The 27,994-nt window shown below is 39.6% G+C and overlaps 1 protein-coding gene across 5 annotated transcripts in view; it reads right to left on the bottom strand.

The window, feature by feature from the left end:
* MACROD2 (mono-ADP ribosylhydrolase 2) overlaps positions 1 to 27,994 on the bottom strand; it is an 857,870-nt gene that overhangs the window by 255,031 nt on the left and 574,845 nt on the right. For all 5 annotated transcript variants that reach the window (XM_065632892.1, XM_065632891.1, XM_065632889.1 and 2 more), the window contains exon 8: positions 3,360 to 3,433. In XM_065632892.1, coding sequence (XP_065488964.1) covers positions 3,360 to 3,433 — 74 coding nt within the window. The remainder of the gene's footprint in view (positions 1 to 3,359; positions 3,434 to 27,994) is intronic.

Consider the following 27,994-nt stretch of genomic DNA (forward strand, 5'->3'; position numbering starts at 1 on the left):
CAAACTTCCTAGCAAGCACGCTATCACTTTGATCTCAGCCTTGCACTAGAACTTATTGAATTCATTCAATCAATTCACATCCTACACTCAAAGAGTTTGAGAACTTACTTAGGACCACCGGTACCAGGCATTACCTAAGGGACAACTGGCTGCCAAACATCTTTGGGACTAAAGGGGCAGAACCAGACAGGATTTCTCAAAGCCGAGGCAGATCGCACGAGAAGGGTTGGAGGGAAGGAGCTGACTTTGGTCCATTGAACTCTGTCACAGCCAAGTGCAGGAGGCCTCTCGTTCGGGAGAGGCCGCTCGCAGGACACGCCGGCTCCTTTTGACAGCACAGCGGTTCTGGTGAGCAATAGCAGGAACCAAACAAGGGCAGCCCTCGGAAAAGCTGACCTCATGGCAAATCATTAAAAGCTTTGCTCCCAGTCTAGAACACGCAAATTTAAATATCCAGTGGGTGTCCTGGGAGTCGCTCTATCTTTATGACAGAATTTTATAGAAACGACTATATTATACAGCCATCTGCAGTAAGAGTAGATTATATTGGCGAGACACACAAAGTCTCTTTCATTTCCGTTGCTGTATGATGAGCTACTTTTGGAAAAGTTCGGGCGATGTATAATATTACTACTCAAAGCCCAAAATTTAATCCAAGGGAATATGTGTGCACAATATAAAATGGATCAGATAGACACCTGGGACAGAACTACATTAATTCATTTAAACCAGATGAGCTGTGCTCATCTTGCTACATGCACTAAGCAGCAGCAATCCAACCACTGCATGCTTCTCAAAGACCCCTTTTGCTGCATAAGTTACTGCTCCCTTCATCAGAATTAAGTATTTTTATTTTGCTTCTGACCTATTTACGACATATAAAACATGCTAGTATGCCACAGTCTAAAATTCAAGCCAGCAGATTGCAGAAAAACCTTATGAAGAAGGAAAGCTTCGTAGAGGAAAATACAAAGCTATGGATAATGGAAATCTAGTACTCTATTCCCTTCAAAGATTAACAAAAGCTCTTGGGGATTAGCTCTGAATTGTCATTCTCGCTAATATGCAATAATTGCATCAAATGCATCACACGTGCATCTTCAAGTGCATCAAACAGCATCGAACTTGGTGAGTTTGGGATTCAGGATGTTGGGAAACATTTAATGTAACAACTACTAGCTATGCTAGTCCACATTCCAAAACCAGCTGTGATGTAAGCTCAGTAGGATAATTTTTCACAATTGTTTTGTAGTCAGGACAGCCTGGTCTCTTTTCACTCTCCAAACACTGTAAACCACAGCTACTTATTTAAAAATAATTCAGATTCAATTGGAGTTTGTCAGGATCAAGACAGGGGCTTTAGAGCTGGGCGGTCAAGAATTAGAAGAGAATACATTATAGAGAGTGAGAAAGGAGGAATCACGCACAATTCAGTGTTTATAGTTTACATTAATCTGTGTGAACCACAAATACAGCGACATTTTGCAAACTCAGGTCGAAATATAGAAAAAATTATTAAAATGCAAATAACAGTCAAGAACACGTATGATAAACACTGTCACTTCAATCACCATCTGCTGCGCACCTCAAGTCTTCTTCCAAAACAGACTTGGAGCTTTCCAAGGACACGGGCAGGAACGCACCTGAAGTCTATGGCAGGAACCAGAAATACATGGAAGCAATGCACTAATTAAAAGTAAGAAAGAGGCAAAGGTGACATGCAGGGTGTATGAGAACTTCCAGGCCACAAGCAGTAAAAGGAGAAAAAGGCAAGAGTCAAAGTGTGTATTCAAAGTAAAAGCTGTCTTATATCTGAGAAGCAATAGCTGAACCACAGAGCCAAATACTTCAGAAAATAATTTTCACTGAGAAAACTTCTACGATTTGATGGGGAGTCTACCAAATAAAGTCAGGATTCTTGTAATACCACTAAAAGAAAAGTAACGAGCAGGTGTATATCCAGTACCTACTCAGCTTTTGAGGTAGAACAGCTTAACTTCTGGAGCCAAAATTTTTTTTGGTCTATGTTTTAAATTATGCGGTAAAAATGCAACTAAGAGAAATTATAAGATGTCAAAGCAGCGCAAACATAGAGGTTCTAGCCTTCCACTCAAAGGTTAAAACTACATACTAACAGACCAGACTCCCCAAAATATAAGCTTGGAGCTTGGCTGACGACTCTTAGGCACCCGTACAGCTAATGAAGATTGTCCATCCAAAACCCTTGCTCCACTGCTTGGATCCCTAAGTCACGGGAAGCTTCCAAGAGCTCAGCGCCACAAAGAACCAGCGTCCGAACACATACACGCTCCTTAGTCCACCTTTCAGAAATCAGGTGTGAAAACCTCAGCTTACCATTCAAATCTCAATGTAGAGTTTCCTTCCAATTAAAAGTCGGTAAAAACCAAACCAAAGCATATAAAACTGCTAAACACAGACCCTCACGTATCGCATCCTCTTGACAAAAAAGGCCCCCTGAATCTATTGCTAGAGAAAAAATACTACTAATTATGTCCCTGTATCCAGTACTTCTCCACTAGATACTTTGTTAAATATTTTCAGACAAAAATATTGAATAACTCTAGCTGTCTGAAATCTGCTGGCTGTCATTATGAGGAAACAGGCATATCTCCAGTTTAAGGCATCGTGATTATTTTATTTGTTCTGTCACTTCTCTGTTGCATTTCTCCAATTCAACACTAGGAACTATCAGCCTGCTAACAACTCAAACCAGAGAAAGACAAACGCTAGAAAGGGGAGATATGGAGATCATTCTGTTGAAAGCATTTTTTTCTCTTGTAAAAATAATCACCATCATGTTGTCACTGGAAGACCACCAGTCCTGTTAAAAATTCATGGTTGTGTCACATATTTAGTGAGCATTACAGTGAAAACCCATACTCAACTATAAGCAAACAAACAAAAAAAACAAAAGAAAAAAGAAAATACTACCATACTGCTCTTTACAGTAAAGTGACCCCTGGAACACCACTGACCTTTGGTGGCTCTTTCCACTGACAACTGCAATATACATTTCCTTTCCAAGGATCTCCTCCTTATTACACAAAAACTCTGACGCTCAGAAAGAGCTTAGGAAGAGAATAGTCTTTTGCTTTGCCACGGAAGATTACAATGCACAGGAAACACACAGTATGGTTTCAAACAAAGGTATTTCCCTTCAACTCCAGTGTTGCTTTTAAATATAACAATCTTTCCTCGGCTATATTGTCCCGACCTGATTTCCTTTGTCATAGACTAAATAATAAATAGTAAAAGACTTCAAGGCTCAAGCCTATGTTTACTCTTTTCAGCATTTCGGAATCAAAGACCATTTGGGAAATTTATATGTTATTCCATACCTCATTGTAATTCTTGCTTAACCACTCCTTAGCAGTGTTAAGGGCAATGACAGCAGCAGGCTCATTTGGAAAACCTAAAGACAGAAGAAACAAGAGATAATAAAAGGCACACATTTTTATACACATATAGCAGAACAAAAATCTGGATTTTTTTTTTTTTTAATATTTTTTGGACTATTTTGGGATTACAGTTGGCCAACTCACTTCTTCACAGATTTGTATAAAGGTTTTAGGTGACATCAATCACATTTTTTTCCCTGAGGTAAACGAATTGTAAATAGGGTCTGTCACGTTTTATTGGGTTTTTCTTGTTTTGTTTTAAACTTTAAGAAAACTCCACAGCTCAAGAAAAGTAGAAACAATAGAGCGCTATACATGTGTCATACTAGGCAGGCAACAATATAACACAATATATCACAGTAACAAATACTAGGCTTACATTTCATGGCATGCAAGAAAAAAATCAGACATTTTTCAAGCCCTAAGGGCTTTCCTAAGGCTTGCTTTCTTTAATCCATCTGTCAGCAAAACTATACAACACTATGACCCTAATGCCGTAGGCCATATAAGGATAGAAATGTTTGAGTTAGAAATCTCTTAATTTATGACCTAAAATATAATTAGCAACTTTGGAAGTTAAGGAATTCATGAAGCATAAGCGTACGAATTTAAGGTCTGATACTGCATGATATACTAGCAACAGTAACTCCCCTCAGCACTAAACAATATCCAAAATCTTTTCAGGGATACAGGCTTTTTGCTTTGATGGTCTCTATCTATCAAATCTAAAGATGCTTTCATTACTTAGGCAGCCTTAATTTAATTTTCCTTTAAATTCCTAACTTGAGGGCAGCAAATCATTTTTGTGAGGATTTAAAAATAAAAACCCATAAGCTGTATGAATAGCTCTCAGTAGGTTAGATTAATAGAACAGTCTTTGAAGAGGTGGAGCTGCAGGCACAGTGTACAATCAAGCAACGGGGCTAGACAGAAACAGTCATGAAATTCGGCATACAGCTGTGTACATATAGCGTTTTTTACATCATACATCACCCCTCGAACCATAAACTAAAATGCAGACGCTGCAAACCTAAGTAGATGTATCCAGTTTTTTGACCTGGCACATTAACCTCCAAACTCATACCTTCTTTAACCCTTTGTCGGAACTCGTGCCCTGCTAGATTAGAGAAAAAAAACCAAAAAGGAACAAAATCCCTCCACCCTGAGTCACATCCCCAAAACATTCCTCCCTGTAACTGGACTCTGCAAAGATTTTGTCCAGCAGCACGTGTCCTGTTTCAAAGTGATAGATGACAACTATCTAGCAAGAGTTGCACATGAAATAGCCAATGTCTGAGTAATACTGACATTTAGCATGTGGTTCCTTTTCATACATTTCTCCATAAAGAATGTTTTAAATTTTTTTTTTTCCTGGTCTGAGATGGAAAATTAGCTAGAAGCCTACAAGTGTTACTGTGGATACTTCCATTGCCACTGGGTAAATACATTCTTATGACATTTAATAATGCTGCTGATCTTATCAAAGCATATGTCTTATGACACAAACTAATGAACACTAACGAAGCTCAAAGCGGGGACTTTCAACAGCCTCATTTTCATCATAGAAAATAACATATCTTTAAGCAGACCGTCTGCTTAAATTAGTAATATCCTATCTAGCAAACCAAGACTTTGTAACATAGAAATTCCGTATCCTGAGTGTGGTAGATCTGCCTGGACATAAAATGAACTCCGTGCAGAGGGAGAAATGCATATTTCAGACAACTGATACACCATTGTTTATGTACTGAATGGTTTATTTTCAGAACAATTCTCCCTCCAGCAAGATTCACTTTTCAGGCTTGTTTTTCACTTCCTTGCAGCAGCAGGGTGTTTACCCAAAACTGTGATAAAGCACTGGCAATTTTATAGAATCTTTCTATAAATTCGGCATTATTTAGAAAACTGCTGCCATACTAATCAATCTTAAATAGAAGCTTATCTAGAAAACTGGTGTTCAGTTACTCATAAGTAACCACAATGTAAAGGAAATAGCTCAGCAACTAAAATAAAAAGCCTTGAATTCTGTGTATGATTTCAGAAAATGTCATGAAATCCTTTTATGACCAGTTACCAAAAAAAAAAAAAAAAATCTAATTAGTATTTTACACACATTTCTGGTGATTTTAATGAAAGGATTACCTTATTAGCTTTGTGCAGAAGCAGGACAGAATTTAGCCTCCTGTTCTGTACCCTGCACCAGTACAAAGGGCCCTGTGTCTTTGATTCTTGAACAGAAAAACATGTTGTTTTATAGGACTGGGTTAAAGGGAGATAAAGTGAGATGGGATATTTTAAACACATTTTTGCGTGGTTTTTATCTCTAAGCCATGTTTTGTCTGCCATACCATTTCTGGCCAGCTCCCACATATGCACCCATCCCCCTTCCACACTTTCTTTTTGGCGACAAAGCAATCTCAGCGAGCACGTGGGAATCAAATTACTTGAGAGAAATGAGCTCGAGGAGGCTCACAGTTAACCGGCTGCTGGAGCAGCAGCTCAGGCAATTCTGGCTAAAGGCTCAATTTCACAAAAGATAAAACGGGTAAAGTAATAAGAGTGACACTGGCCCATGTTACTGCAGTGAGCGCTCCTCCAGAATACTGAAAAGGACAAGGGCACGGAGGGGCGAAGAAGTGTTAGCCATACGGTAGAGGTGAGCGGTGCCTCCGAGGGACTTCACTGGGTTTATTGGGCCGGAGAAAAAAGGAGGGTTGGCAGGTTGTACGTCATGGATGGGTGAAGTGTCTAACTACCCACACGGGCCTCTAGCTCGGGCTGGGCTTCCTCCACCCTTCAGTGGCAAAGCTGACGTTTTGGCATGACAAACCTCGCTATACCAGAGAAACGGCAGGTTCCTGAAGAGCTGCTTCAGCAAGAGGCAGCTTCACTGCAGCCCGTGCATTTCGCAGCGCCCGCTGACCACGTCTCACCATCTATCACCAGGATCTACTCCCAGCTCTTCAAGTACAGCAAATACTAGAAGCGAGCAGCCACCGCCTCTCATGCCCCACTCACTTCAGGAGTCTTCCTTTACAGTACGGTTTGAGTACAGCTGATGGCACAGTGGGCGCAAGCCTGATGTGTCAGTAGGAAGGAGGGTGTGCAGAAAGTCCTGCACGGTTTAAAAACCATGGAGGATGAAAGAGAGGTCCCATGTGCATGCATGGCCAGGCTGAGCTTTGCTCACGCTAACAACTCTGCAAAGTACATCAGTATCGACCATCTCCACGTGTCTGTCCCAGCTGTATCGCAGCTGTGTCTCCAGAAACACTTGTTACTCCAAAATTTGCTTGGAAACTGTTAGGAAAGGTTTCACATCTTTGCTCGGTTGCTTCACAGCTAAAATGTCACTCTAGACCTTTGTATGCCTTTGCATACACCTTGGAATAGCGACTGCCAGCTTTAACGCTGACTTGGGTACCAGCACCAATCAAGCTACAGCTGAACTTAGAAACTTCCTCTCCTCCTCTCTGCGTGTTACTAACAGACGTATATACTACTGCATTCACTCACTAAGATGAATACTACTTCATACTCCCCACTACAAAAATCCCACCTTACTACCACCACATAAAATACACCTCATCTGAACTCTGCTGCTTTTGGTGTGTCCTTGCACAGATATTCCCCACCATGACAGTCTATGAAAGCTTCAGACTAAAGAGTTTCCACACCTCTTCCCAGGACTTTACCACCTTATTCCTGAGAATTATAAGACTGACCTGAGAAATGGCTGCTGAAACCAGCTGTGCACTGTGCAAGTTCTCACAGTCATCCTGGTCATCATTTTCCAGACGAGGCATGACAAGGTCTGGCAGGATTATTTTAAAATATTTGATATTAAATAAGTGTGCTGTTTTGGAGGAGGAGAGTATGGAGGAGAATTGAGAAAAAATAGCAACTATAGAGATGCATGTTGAAGTTGCCCTTACATGTTGTATTTATTCCCTGGAAAGCAACTGGTGAGAACATAAGGCCCCCTGTTTCATCAACATACAGATAATCTGCAATCAATTCCCCATTGTTAGAAACTCCAGTGTAAATGCTCAGCCTTTGGTGCTTGGGGGATTTAGCAGAGAAACATTCACACTGTTGTGTCTGTTACTGTATGCCGAATTTGTCTGTGTGGTATCTGAAAAGGATATACTAGAAGTTTTTCGATGAATAACAGTGCAACAAGAATTTTGTGAGAGAAAAATAATAGAAATCTATTTAAGGGACTCCCAAATTGTATGGAGATGCTGGTAGCTTTAACTGTCTCTTTTACTGTGCTCAGTCCAAAGCTGCACCTTATTAAAATGTCAAACTTACAATCAGGTAATGCCACCTCCCCAAGAAAAGCCCATTAACAAAACTTAAGTACTAAATAATCAACCTTTAATATGACATAGCTGAAGATGATGATAACAGATTGTATCGGTTAAGTTATAATACTAAAAAGCAGATGTCAATCCAGAAAACCACTCAGTAGCTGCAGAGTAAGTGTTATAATTTGTCAGCTTAACTGAGATGCCTAATGTTTTCCGTAAATCAACTCATCCTGGTAAAAAAAAGGCTGCATCTTTTTTTTTTTGTTAGCACAGCCAAAATGCTAGGCAGGTTTTTATTCATTTAAAATATGCTCTCTTCTCGATGGTTTCTGAAAGACTCATCACAATCTTAATATTCTTATTTGCCAGCTTTAATGGTTTCATTTTGAAGCAAATCATGAAAAGAACCAAATGCGCATCAACACAAATACTCATTATGTGTTTCTCATACTTTCTCAGAAAAATATCGACACTAGCATGATTGTGCATATATCAAGATGCAACAGTTTACAGACTGTTCCCATGTTCTAAAAATCAAACCCAAGTCCCATTGTTTAATCAACATGACTGTCAAAATGTAATAACTTGCATTAATTTGGGGGTTTTTTAATTGTCAATGATGTTTAATAATATATAAAGCAAGCTCTTCAAATAGTAGCTCAACAGTCACATTTTAAGCTGTGGAAGGGTACCAAAGGCCCTCTCTGCAGTCAGTGTGACGGGGTATTTCCATCATGCATCAAGTTTGCTATGTAGGAATCATGAGCTCCAGATGGTGTGGAAAACAAAGACGCTTCTCAGGTTCGTTTGAAAAAAATTTAAAAAAAAAATAAAAAAGCACTAAGCCTTTATTCCATATATGTTCTGCAACCAAATATTATTATTGGTGCTACACAATGCTTTCTGAATCACATCAGACATGTGAATAACTGCACTTCATTACTGTCACGGAGGTCAAGACTAGCTATTGACAACACACTAATCATAACACTTGAGCCTTATCACTTTATGACAATAAAAGAAAACAAATGAGATGCACAGCCCTGCATGCCTGAGGTGGGGTTACTCGATACATTCACTTGTCCTTCGGTTGTGAAACTGTAATCTTGCAACCGATCCCATATAATCATCTTGTCAAAGAAATATTTTAGTAGTCAAAATGAGTTCACTCATGCTAGGTTGATTCCCACTACCATGGTAGATCTGGTCTGTATAGAAGCACAGAGGGCAGTATCCTACCAACAAGCTTAGGTTGCTGCTAGTTTTGAGCTTTTTTTCTCTGTCCCTCCCCCTTTTTTTAAATAACCATGGTCCCATGGTGACTGGATAAACAAGCTGATGAGTTGCTAGCTTGATCATTTTTGTGGACACTCGCAACCTGGAAAGAAAGTGCCCTCCTTTGAATCAGCTGCATTGAAGACTCAAGAGAAGAGCCATGAATCTTCTGCTAAATAACCTACCTTGCCTTATTGAACCCATTCAGCCAGAGAAAGCCTTATTTGCTGTCCACTCAAGGAGTAACTCTCAGAAAGACAGTGAAATTAAGTACTGTGAAAAGCCAGTAACCTTTCTGTTACCCCAGTCATGCCAAGTAAGAAAGCTTTACATATTCACTGGATCCCTTATAGACTATGCTAATTAATTACCATGCATATAAAACACCAACAGAAAACATGAAATTTTCAAAATGCAGAAACAAAACCATTCTTCTGAAGGAATGATTATATGTCTCTCAATTCCTCTAAAGCAAGAAACATGCTTTTTCATTTTCCTTGAGTCAAGAAATTCACCTGCAACAGGAAAATACATAGAGTTCCCAAAGAATGATTGCCAATTGCGTTCAATCGCTGAGACAATAGAGAGGCAGCTGGTAGAAGATGGTTAATAAAGAAACCCAAAATAAGCATCTAGCAACTACGGAAAGAAACGGAATGTCTCTCTGCTATGATGCAGTGACAGTATTGAAATGATGGAGAGCCCGTTTTCATTCACAGAAATGCAGTGGGGTAAGATAAGTCAGTTACAAGGAGGTGGCTAAGATGCAAGAAAATCCACATCGATGCTGTTTCCCTGAAACATGCGATATCGTACCACGCTTCACTTCACAATCTAATACACTGATATCATCAGGAAAATGCCTGCCATGTCATTGTCTTAAAAGTGTCAGCTGAATATAGGCATATACTACAATTATTTAGGTCATGTGGTAAGAGGCTTGTGCTAACAAGGTCTTCGGATTCCATTAAAGAAAAACTAGATTTTGAGTTTACTGAGCTGTTTGATATTTGTTAGTGTTGGGAGAAAAAGGGAAGGGGGAAAAAGGAAAGGGGGGGAGGGGGAAGGAGATAAAAGAAAGACAAAAAAGAGTAAAAAAAAAAGAAAAAACCACCAAAACCAAACAAACAAAACCCAAACAAACAAAAACAAAGCCCCAAAACCAACAAAACAAGAAAAAAGTTCGACCAAAAATGCATTTACACTTGGGCTGCTGAAGAGGAATAGAGCTTCCCTATGAGTACCTTACTGCAAGAGGTATTATACCGGGATTCTGCCCTATTTGCAAAAATTTCCTTTTTCTGCAGCAGTCATTAGATTTGTATTGAAAGTCAAGATTTTGGTTTCATTCTTTTTCCAGCATTTATAGCGAGTATGCTTGCAGGGGGACCACATCATAGATAAATGGGTTCTCTAACAGTCTTGTAAAAAAATATAGCAAGCAATGCTCAGAGACTCTCTGGGAAGCAAACTGCTTCAGAGCTGTGCTGTTTACTGTGCTACATGACGGAGATTTTTTTGTCTGTCAGGGTATTTCTAATGCCCACGTGGAACATTGAAGCTTCAAGCTGAGCATAAACGGGGAAATGGCAGAAAGAGACCACTGCAAGACTGAAAGGGAAAAGATCTCGCTACTCTAGCAATTAACGTTCTCCTATGGTAAGTGAACGTCTACACAATGCAAATGCAAATGAAAGATACACAGGTAGTTTTGCAATTATAAAATCTACCTATGAAAGTGTATATGCAATGTTTGTGTAAACTGCACAGCTGTTTAGACACATGTATGCAGCTGTTCATGAGCTCAAGTACATCGTTCTTCTTAAAACACGCTACACACCACATCCAGAACTGCTATTCCAGAAACAAGCATTGTACAGAGAAACGTTAATTGAAAGAGGTTTCAAAGTGCACATGAGCTCCTTAATGCAAAGTATTTCCTCTTCAACTTATCCCTATATAGCAAGCAAGTTGTTTCTTCAGGGTGGCAACATAATACAGCAAAAGTAATTTGAAACAAAGTGTAAAGCACTAGTCAACTGTGAAATCTCCCATCATACACTGAATTGAACAGCAACGGGATATTGGCTTCGTTGCAGCTACAATTCCATCAAGGTTAAATGTTTATGCTACCCACTGATTTAAATAAAAATGCCTTGTTGTTCTCCACTGAAGCAACGTGTAGAGAATCAATCCTACTTTCCTGAAGTGCCATGCTAATGCTGCCACAGATAAAAACCAAACCACCCCCCTATCCCACCCATACTCTCTGAATTCCACCTAAAATTGGTAGTTTTTCTGAAAAAGCGTTCCATTGCAGCGATGCTTACCCTCTACTGACGCTATCCCAGGCCCTCCTTGACACGCAGTGCTCCTAAGCACTGAGGGAAGCCTAAACATCCAGAAATGTGCTGTTCAGCAACAGGAATAAAGTAACGATCCTGGATCTCGCAGAGCCTGGTTCCCTTTGGAAATGCATCTTGCAATTGATTGCAAACTCTAATTGAAGGCTCGCCTGAACTTGAGACATTCTCTACGTGCCTCTCCTTGCTGGAGTCCCTTAATGCATCTGCCACTACAGTCTGGGCAGGGGGAGAAGTTGTTAGGAGAGGTTCTTTCTTCTCCTTGCTGACAGGATCTTTGTGCAGACACTGGGAGCCAGGAAAGAGCCCTGAAGTGCAGCAGGTTTTGGGGGGTGAGGAGGAAGAGAGGGAGGGAGCACGAGGCCTCTTGCTGCAAGATGGGGTGCAGGGTTTTGGGGAGAAAGGCTGCATCAGGTAGAGACAATATCAGGGCTGTTGGCTTCACTGGAGCTCTCAGTATTTGAACTAGAACAGGCAGCACATTGTGACAGAAGTTACGAAGAGAAGGACTTGGGAACACACACACGTATATATAAGGGAGATGAGGCCAGACAAGCTTCCACAGCAAAATGAAGGGAGAAGACAGTGTAGAAAGTCTGGGAAACTTCAGAGGAATAAACGCATGCAGGCAATGGACAAAAATACAAAGTCACATAAAGAAAACAGCCAGCATTGCCAGCCCAACGCTGTGCTTTAAATCTCTTCCACCACATTCAATTGCTCTGACAGATGCAACTCAAAGACCTGGCTGGATTATCTAAAACCAACAGAGTACTTGGTGAAGGCCATACGCGCACAAGAACAAACAAAACAATCTGACATCATTTCTACTGAAGCACAACTCTTATCTCCTCTCTAAGGGAAATGTAAGATTTCCTAAGAGCACATAAAGAAAATCAGCTGAAAATACATTGTGAAACTCCTTGTGAAGAAAAAAGAAAAAAAAATAAAGGGAAACAAAGATGTTCTTTTATCTTTTCCCCCAAGAGACATGTATGAAAAAAGTTTTAGGGCAGGTTGGATGATAAAGCAAGATACTGTGCAAGGAATATTTAATCTACTTAGTTTATGCTTTTTAACAAATACACTATTGATTCTTGGTTTGTGTGTATTATTTACTGTGGATTTTATTTTTGTTTTCCATTCTTGCCTCAGGCAGCGATAAACCATGCTAAAGGGTCACACAGACCAGCAGCTATTGTATGCAGGAAATCTACAACAGCTCAAGACTGAAATATTTCCAGATAATCCGGAGTTCAAAAATGCCGGTACATTTTGAAGGAACTGAGAAGGGGGTGCGTTTTATTTCCGAGGCTTAATGGCTTCAGTCCTTCGCTATACAGCGGGGCACTTCATACCACTTCAACACTCACTACGTGAACACTGCTAAAACAAGTGCTTGTGCAGGATGTTTGACTTGGCACATCACTGCACTGTCTCAACATTTTATGCATTAATTTTTTAAGAGGAAGCATTTTTCCCTCCTTGCCCAGATGTTGCTTCGTTTCTGTAGAAGACATTTGCCTGACAAGATGTGAGCTCTGCTGGAAAATGTACTCCCTCCTTTTTGCCCGGCAAGGGTCACGGTTTGCTTTATTTGATTTTTATGCTACCGTATATCTGAGCAACCAGCCAATCTACTCTAGGTACTTCATTTCAGGCTGTATTGCAGCAACTTTGTGAACAAGAAGTACATGGAAGACATCAACAGCTCTCCTATGCTTCCTCCCAATGCTGCACTGAAAACTCTTTCTGCTTGTTCTGTTACCTCACATCACAGAAATATACACAAAAGGAGAAGCGTGACTAGAATTAATGGGAAAACTGGTTTAAAGCAAGGAACTTGAAATTTAAAACCCTGATTCAGCAAACCTGGCTGGTTTCAACTGTGCATCTCATCCTTCTGATGCTCTTAGCAAGTCCTCATGCTGAAGAGTACAGAACAAACAACTAATGGGTAAAATGCAAAAATATCATAATCTCTCGGAAAACCTTGAGTCTTCTGCCTTTTTTTCTGTTTTTAAGGACTCATTCACTCACATGCTGATTATATATACACTTGTGTTAGCACTCCCTTATTGCAACACTTCTGTTGACTGACAATCAGCCCCTAGCATCAGCTGCATTTTAAACCCAACAACAGTCCTTGATCAACAGATCCAGATCTCATCAGGTTCTCCAGTGTGTCAAAAGATCACAGGTTTAATTGTCAAACAAGTATTTTTTTAAAAAATATGATTTCTGCTAGTATCACTACTTTGCATTTCACTCACAATTACGCATTTACTGAGTCTTGCATACTTCAATCAAAAATGAAATTAAATAACTAGTTAATGGCACTTCCAATCCCACAAATTCAAATCCAATTTAGTCTTGATATGAACTTTAGGTCTTATTAACATTTGTTTTAAATAGTATTTTCAGTATATATTCTCAGAAGTTGTGTCGTCTTTTTTAATTTATTTTTTTAAAAAATCAGTATACAAGCAAACACGTTCAGCTTTATTAGGTAATGGAAATTCCTAATGCTTTGAAAGCTTAACAAATGTCAACATTTCTGGTTAGACCATCATCGGTAAATAGGGCTTTAAAGTAAAATTATTTTATTTTGCGAGGGGCCATTCTTCAGGGGAAAAAAAAAAGGCAAACAAACATGGCTCCCATGTCATTTTGAACAGCATTCAAAGAGAAATGCCAATGCAAATTACAATTGCTGTAGTCAGAAGCAATGCCCATATTTGAAAAGCAGCAGCCTGTGCTATGGTTGGTTAGATCAAGCAGCGAAGGGGATATGGAAGACTACAAAATCTCTTTTGTCAAACAACCCAGTACAAATAAGAAGCTGACCTGGACCATTTAAATGTAAATTTCTTCCCACCTGTCAGAAAAGAGAGATTTAAAGACCTCCACTTAAAAAAAACCCAGGCATCTCAAGTCTTTAAGTGAAAATTTACCTCCCACCTCAATTTCCTTGTAAATGTGGCCATGTGGCAGAAAAAGGGGTGGTTTATTGCAGCACTTTATTACATTTAGCTTGTGCGTATGCTCAGTGTGAGATGACCCGCGTTACATCTGGGGAAAAAAATGACACTTTTGGGGCAGATCACCACGGCCAAGCACAACTAATCCCTCGGAAACACGACGTCTCAGGTAGGTTAGCACGGGCATGCGGGAAAGCATTTGAATTTATCGGACGGAGAGACCTCCTTGATTATTAAGCAATGAAGCAAACCGGGGAAAATAAAAGGACTTTAATTAGGGGAAACGTGAAAAGAAAGTAGGTCAGTTCAACAGAGCTTTTTACATAATCAAAACCAAATGTAAGCGTTAGAGTCGATCTTGCCGAGCAGCTTCAGCTAATGTGATTTCCATTAATTTTATCAGATCAAAGGGTCCTCTCTATATACACCATTACATTCGAGATAGCTTGCATTAACACGACAGCTGCAAATTGTGAAAAATACCACAGCAATATTGACTCGGGCCAGGATTATCGCAGCAAATTATCTAGTCTTCCTCACATCCCTGGGGACAGAAACCAGGAAAAAAACAAACAAAAAAACCCACCCCAAAACCCAAAAAACCCCACCACACACACCTGCATGGATGAGGGAAAATTATCACTGTGTGGAACATCATCTAGAGAAGCCAGGGCAATTCAGGCAGATTTAGTGACGTTTCACCTCAGCTCTCCTCACAGGTCTTACCCCTCGAGGAAGGAAACGGCCTCTTCCCGGCTCTACGCTTTAAAACTGGGAAAAAACCCGCATTTCACAAACTCTCTTCCTTCCACTGAGGCGCCCACAGACAAGATGGTGAGGCACGTGTCTAAATTAAAACGAAACTTCGTGATATTTGCTGGTCTGTGGCTCAGTTTTCGCTCTTGCATTGCGCGCAGGGATCGAGGCGCTGCCGCACGCCGGTTCCAGCCGGTTCCAACCGGTTCCGGGCGGCTCCAGCGGCACCACGAAATACGTCATAAAAATATTCTACTCGTTCTATTTTTCTTTCACCAAAACGCGCAATTTGAAAGACCGCAAAATGAAGTCATGGTAACATGAAGAAAAAAACTATTAAAAAAAAGGCAGAGAATGGAAAATTAAGGCATGAGGGTACTTACGTCGCTGAGACCAGTGTAAGAGTTTGTTAAAAAACAATCAATTTTGGGAGGGGGGGGGGTTGCAATTCTAGTTACACTTTTCTAGTTAGATCTACAAAACTAATATATATTTTATATATATCTTTAAATAACTGCATCGAAAGCATATTAATACGATGCTACTGTCTTAAGCACCGAAAATTATAGACAGATAATTCAGGATTGGATTGAAGCACATCATTACTTCTTAGTGTTTACTAAGTGGATATTTAGATTTGTTGTGAAGGAAAAAGAGGAGGAAGAGAGTTTCATCATCAGTTCTGACATTTTAGGGGTAGAAAGGAGCCTTATAATTTAGAGATCCACAGACAATTATGTATTTAGTAGGCAGTGGGGGAAAAAAAAGGCAATAAATACAGAGTAACTTAAATAGCAGAGGTCATACATTAAAAGTTACAAAATTAAGATTACACATGAAATTCAGGCAGAGCCATTTTGTTTAGTAAGTAGAAAACCAGTGAAATATGTTGACAGCAAGAGTCATAAAAACAAATAATAAAAATAAGTAGATTAAAAAAATTGTGGAGGTAAGAGAAAACTTAAGACACCAAGAACGATAAAACGTGGAGCCAAGGCTGAAATATATTCAGTGCAAATATCAAGGTGACCTCTTCCTAGCTGGAAGCTTTGATACTGCGAAACTTTGATAATTTGTGAAAATTGGTCTATTACGTAAAGGTAATTCATTATCCAATCTAATTTTTTTAAAAGTATATAATTTCTTGAAATCATATGTAATTTAAACATAATACATGTTTATGAACTACAAGCCTATGTTTTATTGGCATAAGTGCTGATGGAGAAACATTTCTATCTATTCCTTTTCAGAAATTGTTCAGCTTAGTTAAGGTCAGCAAAATGCCAAGTAATCAAGATGGGAAACTCGGAAGAAGGTCAACCACTAGGAAAAGAAATCTTCAAAACACGAAACAAGCTAAGAAAGGATTTGTAAGTGAATTCTTTACCATCGAATGCACAAAATACGACAACTAGAACATCGCTGGCTGCCCTTGGCGAGACGATTTTGAATATGTTGGCATTATTACAGAAATTCAACCACAGAGCCGTTAAATATTTCCGTGTCACTTGTGCACAATTTTGAAAAACATCAACTGAAAACATACATGCGGAGTTGATAAAACCTTGTGTACGCACATAAGTTAATCGGCTAGAGATTCTTGTACATTCGGTTTGCCAGCTGTATGTTCTCCAATTCTTGGTTGCCGAGTTTGGTAAATACAATCGCTGCTTCTGATTACCTATATTCAATACAATGCTGACAATTCACTAATCAGGCTACACAACAGAGAGACTTGTATAAGGTTCTACAACTCGAAATCCTCATTAGGAACAACACAGAAGCATTGCCAATGTGCACCCTCGTTACCTGCATCATGGCTGGCAGCTTCCATTTGAAGGGACCTTTGAATCTCACATTCTCCTTTGCGAAGAGCTTACTATACATCAGCAAACTACTGCTTTACTGAAAACTAGTAAATTACAACTTATGAAGTCGACAGCAAAATAAAATAGAAGATTCCTAGGTCACTGACCAGCATGGTCAGCATGTAAAAGTAGCATCACTGTTTTCTTCTATATTGTATTCAACGCTATGGAAAATGCAGTAAGCTTGCTTGCTTTCTTTCTCATTTGGGAACTAGGCTTTATTTTTCTAAAAGGGACAAAAACCATCTTCTCTTGACGCAATGCCTGCTTAGCAACTGAATTGTTCTTTTCTCTCATTCCTAAAGCCAGGAAAAAACCAAAACACACGCCAAAAATACCCAAACAACAACAAACCCCAAACCAAACACACCACCAAAAAACCCCAGACGACTACAATCAGCTAGCAAAACCAGCTCAAAATGTTGCTGGTCTTAAAGCAGTAATGTTCCTAACGGCACTTGGCTAAAAAAAATGTTTTGGACTCGTAATCATCTGCTATATTTTGTTTACTAGCCACAACAAAAAGAATGGTTAAAAACCTATCAGTGGCATAATGTTTAGCACCTATTATGGACACAAGTGTAACTACTTTACAGTAATTAAAGACATAAGAAAATGATCCATGTTCTGAAGCCATAAAACCGCATCAGTTGAAAAGCTATTACGATTGCACTCTCTACAGCTCACAGCCTACACCGGGCAATTTACACTGATCTGCATTCTGCATAAAACTGATACTCTTTTTTTCCAACATTGGATAATGAACTGGTACATAAAGCTTAAACTACGTACCACACGCTGGTCACGCTGGAACAGTCCATTTACTCTTATCCTGAGCAGGCAATTGGTTAAGATTAGGTTCTACATCTTCCTATTCTGTATTTTTCTCATCAGAATGCCCAAGAGCTCACACTGTCATCTTCTCCATTTTTAAATATGCTTTTGATCATAAAAACTGAGAAACAGGAAAATGGATGCAGAAAACAGGCTAGATGGGTGCCAGCTGGAACAATGTGCTGACATTTATCTTGGCGCTTATTTAGCTCAGTGATGTCTGAACCAGGCCCTTCCCAGGCAGGATCAGCACAACGTCATTCACATTGAACAGGACCTTCCTCAACAAGTGACCTTTAAGTGCTACTCAATTTGACTAAGCAAACCAAACTTTGGGTTTTTTGACAGAACAACTCACAATGTGTGATGAAAGATGGTATTTTCCATATGGGATACTTCCAACTCCCTGAAAGTGAAGGTTTAATGTTCTTATTCCAGAGAAAAATGAAAACAGGAGGGGACAGAAAGTGTTCCCCTGCCACAGAATGACATACAGTAAATTATTACCCTATAAATAGTTTCCTACATTATTTCTTTTAAAGGGTTCTTTCAAACATCACAGAGAGAAGGGAAAGGGGAAAAAAAGAGTGATACGCTGCATTGTCCAAAACTAAATTGGAAAATGACAGATACGGTTTATCATCTAGTCATATATAGGAAAGCAAGCACTCCACTCTTTCATATATGAGTAATACATTGAAAGGAATAAAAAGAGAGACACACACAAATCGTTTAGAAATCAGACAATAATGTTCCTTCCAAGGGGCGAGATACTCTTTCAAGGAAAAGATAACAAAGTCTTCTCTGCCTAAAATGAACATTATAAGAAAGGTACGATACATTGGACCAGATCTCTCCTTTGCTGAAGTCCATCAAGTCAAAGTCGAAGCAAACAGGGTAAATTACAAGAAACTAGATCTATTCCTCTAAATGCAATGGAATATTTCACAGCTAGTGCAAACCACTATGGCTTCTCTGAAACCAAGGTATATTGACTTACTCCAGCATGAATTTTAGCTCTGTTTCCTTCTTAGTTACCAGATAAAAACCTAAAACCATAGCAGTAGATAGCATAAAGAATATTATTATTAACAAGTCCGTTAAAATAAAGTCTCCTGTTCCAAATATAACCCTAGAAGCCACACACATTCCACACCATCCCAAGAAATACATAAGAGGAAAGCTAACTAAAACATTTACCAGAAGATCTCAAGTTTTTTTCCACAGCTGACAAAGTAAATTAGTTCTTTAGGCTGCTGTTTTTTCCTTTGTATCAGGAACCAGCCTAGGTCCAATTCCCTAGGACAACTTCACCGAGCAGTTATCGTTGCTCAGACCTGCTAGCAATAATCATTGCTGTTGCGAGCTTCTTGTGCAACACCCGTAACACACCACCCAAACCAAGGAGCCATTTCGCTTCCTATGGGATCGGACACAACATCACTCCTCACGACATAATTTAGGTTGTGCCCTCTCCAGCAGTCTTGTAAGCCACAGAACAGCGACTCTTCCTCCTCAGGACTAATCCCGGCGATCGTCGTCCCACAGCGGTGATGGACGAGGTGCCGGGTGGCACTCAATAACCTCTATCACACCCGCCAAACCCTCGCGCCGAGAGCGAACAGTTTGTTTATGGGTGGTGCTGGCGACAGGCGCACCAACAAGTCCTCTCGTTCGGTCTAACGTGGTGAATTGAAAGATTAGTCTGTCAGGCCGGCCTGAGGACTCATTTTTCTTCTGTGCTACATAGGTCGCCCCCTTCCCGCAGCCTGTATTTGATTGTGATTAATTTGTCAAGGCTGGCTATAGCATGGAAATGAAGAAATGGATTGCCAATTACAGTTAGTCTTCTCACAGAATACCCCTCGATCCGGCGCTATTCTGCAGCAGTGACAGCTCAGAAATAAACTGAATTCAGCTCTATTGAGCAGATACCTGACCCAAAGTGTATCTTAAAGCAGAAGGTGACTTTTCCCATCCCCACTCTGACTAGCTCTTCGGTAAATGGTCGACTTCTATCCTGCCAGCCTGGCAGGTACACAAAAAGGCAGTCCGCATTTATTTTTGTAGTCACCTTGTTAAGACATACTGAACTTCTGACTTAACACTCTTCAACAAGGTGCACGTTTGTTTCTGAACATCTCACCCTGAGTAAGCCTGAAGGGGAATTTAATATGTATACCATTACCAGAGTAAACAAAACCAGTAACAATTCTGCTCTGCACAGAAGCTCTTAAAAGCAAACATTCTCCTGAACAGTTTTCACAGAAAAGTAAATTTTGACGCTTTCTGCATTTCCTCTGCAGTAAGCCTCCCATGTTCTCACAAGCCGCTTAATATTTCATTGATACAGACAAATAGTTTGAATTGAATAATCACACTCTGATAGCTTAATGGAATAGGAAACAATTCCACAATGACCTGATGTTGTATTAAGTATTATTAATATGGCATTTGAGAAATAAAGCCTCAGTCCCAACAACGCATGCATGCAATTCATTTTACGCACTGATACAACCACCAGCAAATTAGTCAAGTTGCGTAAATTCAAAGCACGTGTACAAATCTAACTTTCTATTACCTTAGAAATTCAGTGAAAAAAAATATATCCCTTTTCCTTCAAGAAAATTCAGACCACTGCAATAGATGCTTCCTTTTATTGTTGTAATTGACTGTATTTTATACTATTCTCTTGGGTATCACATCTTCAGAGAGAAGAGAGGTGAATGTGTTTCCAACAGCGACACGCAATGCGTCCAGGTGCATTCTGAAGACAAAAGGCACAACTCTCTCCCAGGCCCGAGGTCTCCTTCCATTAACACAACCAGCACCAAGACCTGCGGAGTGCAGAGCTGCAGAATACGGCTTATAAACAGGATCCTGGCTTGGGAACAGGGTTAGTCATTCATTCCACTTTCCTGTTCTTCTGCCTCAGCGGCAGCTGCCCTTTCCAATGGTATACGGTAGCATTCCTGCCTAACAAAGATGCAGAAAAAAATGACAACAGAGCGAACGACCCTTGGAGGCAGAGACACCCTTAAATTGCCTTTCAGGTACTTCGGTGAGGCTCAGAAGAGCAAGTCTATTTTGTTGATCTTTCATTTCAGGAGAAAGCATGTGCCCTAATAGCATTACATTTTTACCTTTCACAGGCCACCTAAAAGTCCCAATATTCTCACGCATACTCCTTCCACGCTTCTTGACATGACCTTCAGACACCAAACATATGAATGAGAAACGACCTTGGTAATGTAAATTTATGTACGTTGTGACTTCCTGTATTTGTATTGAAGTAGTACTTAGGGTCTCCAACATTGACCAGGACCATTATGACATACATTGTATAAATACACAGTGAGAGAGAATGTATGCTATGGAGAACAAAAAAATAGGACAAATAAGAGGCAGCTCCACAATATTTTGTGGCCAGACCTATCACTGTGCACTAGAAATAAGGAAACAATGAAAAAGAAGAGCTGATTTCCCAAGGCATTTACTATCTAATGCAGTGACACGAGTTCATTTTTGATATAGCTAATACCTTTGTGGTAAAACTAACTGATATGTGTCACACCACAAGTCTTATTCCTAGTCAAATTTAGCGTCTCGGGGTTTTTAAAAGCTTCCTAAGGGCACACAAGCACAGACTGACTATGCTGTTCTTACAAAGTAAGTTTTAAGCTGTGAGTGGAATTCAGTATTAACTGAATACACTTAACAATTTTCATTTGTAAACGTCAGAAAAAATGATTGCACAGTATTAAAATGCTTGTGGGTGATGATGTAGCACTAAACATCTTACTCTAGGCCCTTCTTAGATCTTTTTCTAGCTGCTGAAATATAAAGAATTTGTGTTGTATAACTAAGATTACATACAAGACTAGTTAGGCCACAGCACATGGGTAAATTAAATTGCTGCTAATACAACACACATCAGCTTTAGTGCAAATTTTCAAACCCGGGAGTAGTTTTACAGCTGTCAAGATGACACATATTCTTCTTTAACTAGACTGATTTTATATTAAGTTTCTTCTTTCAAGGAAGCTCGGTTGCATCATGAAATTGGACTTAAACCATTAAACTGTCTTTTTACAATGTATTTAAGACTCAGAGGTAACACACTTTGTAGACAACATTTTCTGTAGAAATGCGGAAGGCATGAAAAATATTTTCTTATTATTACTAAGTTGTCGTGCTACATTTAATCATGAATATGGTTAAAAGACACTCACAACAATAGTGTTCTCCTTTTGCGAAGAAAACCTGCACCTGATAAGATCTCACCAAGGAATCTGAAGTAATCGTATGAGTCCTTGATAAAAATCTCACTTGTCAAAGAAGAAAAGAAAAAAAAAAAAATCAACAAGCTTGGAATCACATAAAGACCCAGGTTGGAAGGGCCAAGGGTTGGAGGTCATCTGGTCCAACCTTCTGCTCAAAGCAGGAACCATTTCAGACTTGGATGAGGTTAGTCAGGGCCTCAGAGAACGCTAAGAGAGCACATCTCTGTCTTTGCTTCTGAATGCTGACTTCTCAAGATGAACTAGAAATGCAGAGAAGTAGTCATGAATAGCAATTATACACACTCAACTGGTTGATTTAATTATATGAACAGGTATCCAAATGATTACACTAGTTGATAGTAGCCTCTTAACTCTTCAAGTCAGTAATTTGTAAGTTATCCTGGACCAGTTCTTTCCTCTATATACATTTAAAGCTAAATAAAGTGAAACCACACAATTTTGAACTTGGGTCTCCTGCTGCTGCTGGATTCTTCTGCGGTGCTGGGGTATGTTCCAGTCATGCCAACGCAAACGGTGGAATTCACTAACAGATTGGGCTCCAGGTTTAGTTTTAGAGACATGCTGTTTTCTGGGGAAAGGGCAGGATTACATCAAAGAAAAATTCTGGATTGTGACAACTGGGCCTTTTAGAAGGAAGTAATTTATACTTCATGTATCATGTTAATGTAATGTCTCCAGGACAAGGTCCATACATCTATATTTTCTTACTTAAATTCATTGCTTGATAAACTAGCTTCAAAGAGCTTTAGCTTTTCCTGATTGTAAAGCCATAGAACAAACACATAAGATTAACTTGTTGACATCGGCCAGGAAAATTTAGAAGAGGGAATTAAGCGATACTGTTGGTATATAACAATAAAGAGTTTTTACTTTCATCGTGGTAATTGAGACATTCTTAACTCTTTGAATGGAAAACCACAAATACCAAAACAAACACTATATCTGACCAGCTGAAGCCCTGTCTGCGCTATCAGCAACGTGTTTTCTGAACACCAGAGATCTTTCCCAACTCTTTTAGGCTTAGCAGAATAGTTTGCCTGGAAAGAAAAATATGAAAAGTGAAAGGAAATCGGGGGAAAGCGCCCAAAGTGCAATGTGGTTTTGATGCCTTTGAAGATGTTACTGGCTTTTCTTCAACAGTCTGCAGATATTTATAAAACTTACTGCAAAAGCGACTAGCCAGGAACCTTGCTAGGAACTTCAAGATGTAAGCCACCATGAAATAAGAGCAAGAGAGCACACAAACTATTATTTCTCGCAGAGTAGAACCAAAAAGAGCGTGGGCAGAAGTTGCAAGATTGAAGAGGGCAATTAATATCTGCAAATATAAACTCAGAGCAGTGAGCCTAACAAAGGAGACAGGCTTTTCAGACTTCACAAAGCCTTAAGTTGTTCTTGCTTCTGCCAATTTTAAAAGAAAAAAGTAACTACGTAGTCTCTCTCTTCCCAAAAAGCAAACAGAAAAGACAAAAAGCAAGGCCATGAGGCAACTGAGCATTCTGTGTTCACCAGTCTCAGCTTTCAAAGGGAAATTTTTAAGGACAGTCACTAAACGTCATTTTAATGAAGGACAGAATTTGTCCTCCAGTATTCAAGGGAAATGCTGTAAGTTGGACCAGTCAGCAAGAACTTCAGAACAGATAAAATTCTAGATAGTCTAACTACAATATCCATAAAACGCCAATTTCCACTGAAAAAGCTTATTAAGTCTCTTGTCTGGAATCAAGTCTGAGGTTCTCCTTGCTAAATATGTCATATGAATGTTAATTTTAGACTGTTGAGAGTTCATCAATTTACACTTTCCAGTAATATTTTTTTTTTGTATTTAAAATATGCAGAGAGACCAATTAGTATCATGGACACTACACTGTCTGAAATAAGAACGCTGTTAAATAATGCATGCACCAAATTTTTATACAAGTAGTAATTACATTTCTAGGATTACTTGACTATTATAATAGTCATTTCATAGCTGTTACTATTATTAATTTTAATAATAATCTCAGTTAACTGGTGATCAGTCCCAAAAGCAGTGACAAAAAATGAGCTCGCTCTTCATTTTCACTAAAATATTACATTACACAAATTATGGAGTAAATAACAAAATAAAATTAACTTCCCAAAGAGTTTCCAAAAATGGCTGTTAAAACCACACAGCAGCATCAAAAAAATTGATGCTGTCTGAGTTGAGGGATGAGGAGCTGCTGATCAGGTTAAAAAACTGGCTTAGTAATAAGAGAAAATCATCTACATGGGAACTTTCCTTATGTGATCTACTGGATTTTTTTTTTTCCTCCATCACAAAGAATTTGTACGATAATATCCATTTTCCCAGGTCACCATAATTGACATCACAACGCTGATGATCACGTACAGCACCAGGCCATTGTGATGGTGACAGGGACTCAAAACACCAACTGGAAGATAAATAAAAGACTGCATCATGGTTACTTACTATACATTTGAGTATAGTGGCTCTGAAAAATTTGCAGCTAACTCCTTCCTTGGCAAGAAGACAGTGCGGCCCTTATTAGAATTGCTCAGGAAAGAAATACGTATCTTCAGAATGAAATGGCAACAGAAAATGAGAAGAAACAGAGGAGAACGATGGAAATAGATTGCTTCAACCTTTCCTCCCTGTGTCAGGAATTTATTCTGCCTTTGAAAACATTTGCTTTCGTCTTCTGTCTCAGATTTTCAGAGGGCTTTTATAATCCTCCCGTGGCGCACCTGTCGGTTAATCCCTTGTTGTAATCTCTCTGGGATCACCTTGCAGGGACAAGAGCTGATGGCTGCGCTCCCAGGCCCCCGTGCATGGGCAGGATGAATCGTTCTTGGGACATGGAGGAGGATGCGCTGGAGGTCAGGAGAACTGTGACACGAGCTGGCACTAGACCAGGGGACATCTCTCCCCAGATAAAGCCAAAGCAGCACAGGGGATCTGTGATAACCCTCTGCATCCTGCCTTGAGAACATGTTACATGCTTCTATTTCCTACACACACTGCATACTTCAATTTTTTTTTTTTCTTTCCGTGCTTTCTAAAGTTGTTTTTCAGACTTTCCTTTAGCAACACATAATAAATTTAACCTTGCAATGTTTTGCCATGATCAGGCCAAAAGCTACAAGTAAGCATAAGAGGCCTGATTCTAAAAGAAACGAGTCTTACGCCAACATAATAAAGGTGTTTAAAACGTGGTGAATCTGTGAGTTTTCACTGCCTAAATCACCGCAGATATTCTGCATTTTTATGGCTTTTTGGTCTTTTTCTTTCCCTTTCTCTGTGTTTTTAAAAGAAACTCAAATATATATTCATAACAAAACCCAAGAGCTGCCATAATCATTTTTCTCAGAAAGGATAGATGATATATTTAGTGAAAGTCAAGCTCAAGTAAAATGTACAGCTACACTGATGTAGAGGCAAAACCAAATACCAGCTGGAGATTTAAAGTTTTATCTTTCCCCCTCTCTTTCTCTTTTCCCCGTCCCTTAACTTTAAAATAACATTATAATTGCTTATGTTGCCAGAGAGCAGCTTATGTTGCCAACTTAAGCATCTAGGAACGGAAGCCAAACCCTACATTACTGTAAAATAAAAGTAAGAGGGTAACAAATAGGTGTGCATAGACCATAACATCTTCAACTCCTTCCATATGCAGTCCACCCCATAATTATCTCTCAACAGAGTACTGTGACAAATATGAATATTCCTGTCTTCTCGTACCCATCTGCAGAGCCTTGTTTTAATTTTGCAGCTCATAAGGTTTGTAGCACCATATCAAGACATTCTTGTTCACTTTGCAGGCTGCAAACACCAGAATTTGTGGATAGCTTCTTAAAGACATGATAATGAGGTGCTCTTCCATAAAATCTACTGAAGAAAGTTGCCTTTTTTTTTTTTTCCTTTTCCTTCTGACAGTACCTCAGACATAACAAGATGGTAATAACGGGGAAAGTGGATGCGTAAAGAGTGATTCAGTGTGTGTAAGGGTGAAAATCTGATATGTTACAGCCTAAAACAATACATTTGACCCTCTGGACCACAGATTTGTCTGTAGATTTATTTTTGTCACATTTCCCCCCTCCTTTTTTTTTTTCTATAAAGATAGCAAAATTGCTTTGAAAAATGGAAAAGAGACAATATGTAAGAAAATCCCTAAAAATCCAGTTGGCCTACAGAAAAGCCATGATAAGGCTGAGGCTGCACTCTCATTTATGTTTGAGTATTACTGAATGGCTACTGAGGATGTGGCGCATTGGGAGAGATGCGTGTTCTCTGTGCTCCTCTGGAAGCGGTTTTGTTTGTGAAACTTCACGCTCTCGACACAAAGGAAAGCATTTATTGTAACAGACAAGAGTAACCCAAGGATCCACGGGGATATGAGCCTTTACAACCTTTGCTTTCTTAGACTGATTATCGGTTTATACGCGTATTAGAGGCGACAAGGATCTCTTGGGACACGATAACACCTCTTTTTTTCCACAGTGCCTGTGGGTAGACCCTTAATTGTTTTGCGGTCCTTACGAACATTCAGAATCGGTTGCTTTCTACCTAATTTTTTTAAAGATTTAATCCCTTGTTTGAAGTTACCAGACTTGTAAAACAAAGATCCCTCACGAATGAGTTTTTTGCCAGCGCTCTTTAAATAGGAGCACATTAAAATCAAAGTTCTGACCCCTGGCACGGTGCCTTAATGGCAATTGGCCTTCTCGGGGCTCTAACTCATTTAAGCTGGAACATCCGCAGCGCTATGGGTGGAGATGAAACATCGGCGAAGTGTTCGGGGAGGAAAGGCAGAACTTTCCTCTATCCAACGCTCTTCTCGTGAAAATCTATCTGCCCTCAGCCAAAACTTGCTTGTTTCTTCCCAGTTTCCTTTTTATGGGAGAAAAGGAGCGCTCTGCGGTGATGCAAACAGGAAAAGATTGTTCTCCGGAGAAGTGCGACTGCTCTCTCCTCATCATAACGGAACAGGGAAGCAATCTAAGCAGTTACAGCAATTCGGAGCAGAGTGCAAACCAGATTCTTAAAATCGGATACACTCAGGTTGATCTCCTGCAAATTTGTCCACTTCCATTTGGAGGCGAAACTCAGTTCTCAGCCAAGGGTTTCTGAAGGGACAGTGTTTGTTTGGATGGATCCGAGGTGAGAAATCAAGGCTTTATGTTCTCCCAATAACATTTTATTGGGATAGTGCAGTGTTAACTGCACAACACGTAAAGCAAGACTAATCAGCCAAGCCAGCAGGAATGAAGTTTATCCACTTGCTTGTCTAGACACTGACTTTATCTAAAGGAATGTGCATGTATAGAGGGGAAAAAACCAAAAAAGTCACGAAGATGAAAGCATGGCTTGGCGGGTTTGGGGGGTACTTTACACCGCAAACACATCAGACAGCATCATTTTAGCACAGCAACTGCTATCGAACATTCTTGAAAATGTTGACACCTGAAGCCTGATGCAGGGTTGCCTGTTTAATTACTACTCTCAGGCAGTATGTCTAAGGGTCTGAAAATGAGGTATTTTTTTCATTGAGGAATAGAAAGTATTTATTAAAACGTAAACAGTAAAATCAATTAAGAGACTGTATTCCCTAAACAAACCAAGCCACCTCAGAAAGCCAGAGTCTTTTAGCAGGAATGTGTCTTAATTCATTTCCAAAGGTGAAGACAGCAAACAATTACTGAAACGGCATCTGCCACGCTAGATAATGTTTCACTAATACCACAGCCTTCCAGTTAAAATCAAGGCTAACTTCAAGAAAAGCATCTGCTACCTCAGAAAAACCCAAGATTCCTACCAGAGATCCTTTCCAACTTTCTTTACTGACTTCAGGAAACCATATTCCTCACCCGCTGAGGCCTTTTCCTATTAACCAGG

Source organism: Caloenas nicobarica, chromosome 3 (genome assembly GCF_036013445.1).
Source record: "Caloenas nicobarica isolate bCalNic1 chromosome 3, bCalNic1.hap1, whole genome shotgun sequence".
In the NCBI taxonomy this organism is placed as follows: domain Eukaryota; kingdom Metazoa; phylum Chordata; class Aves; order Columbiformes; family Columbidae; genus Caloenas; species Caloenas nicobarica.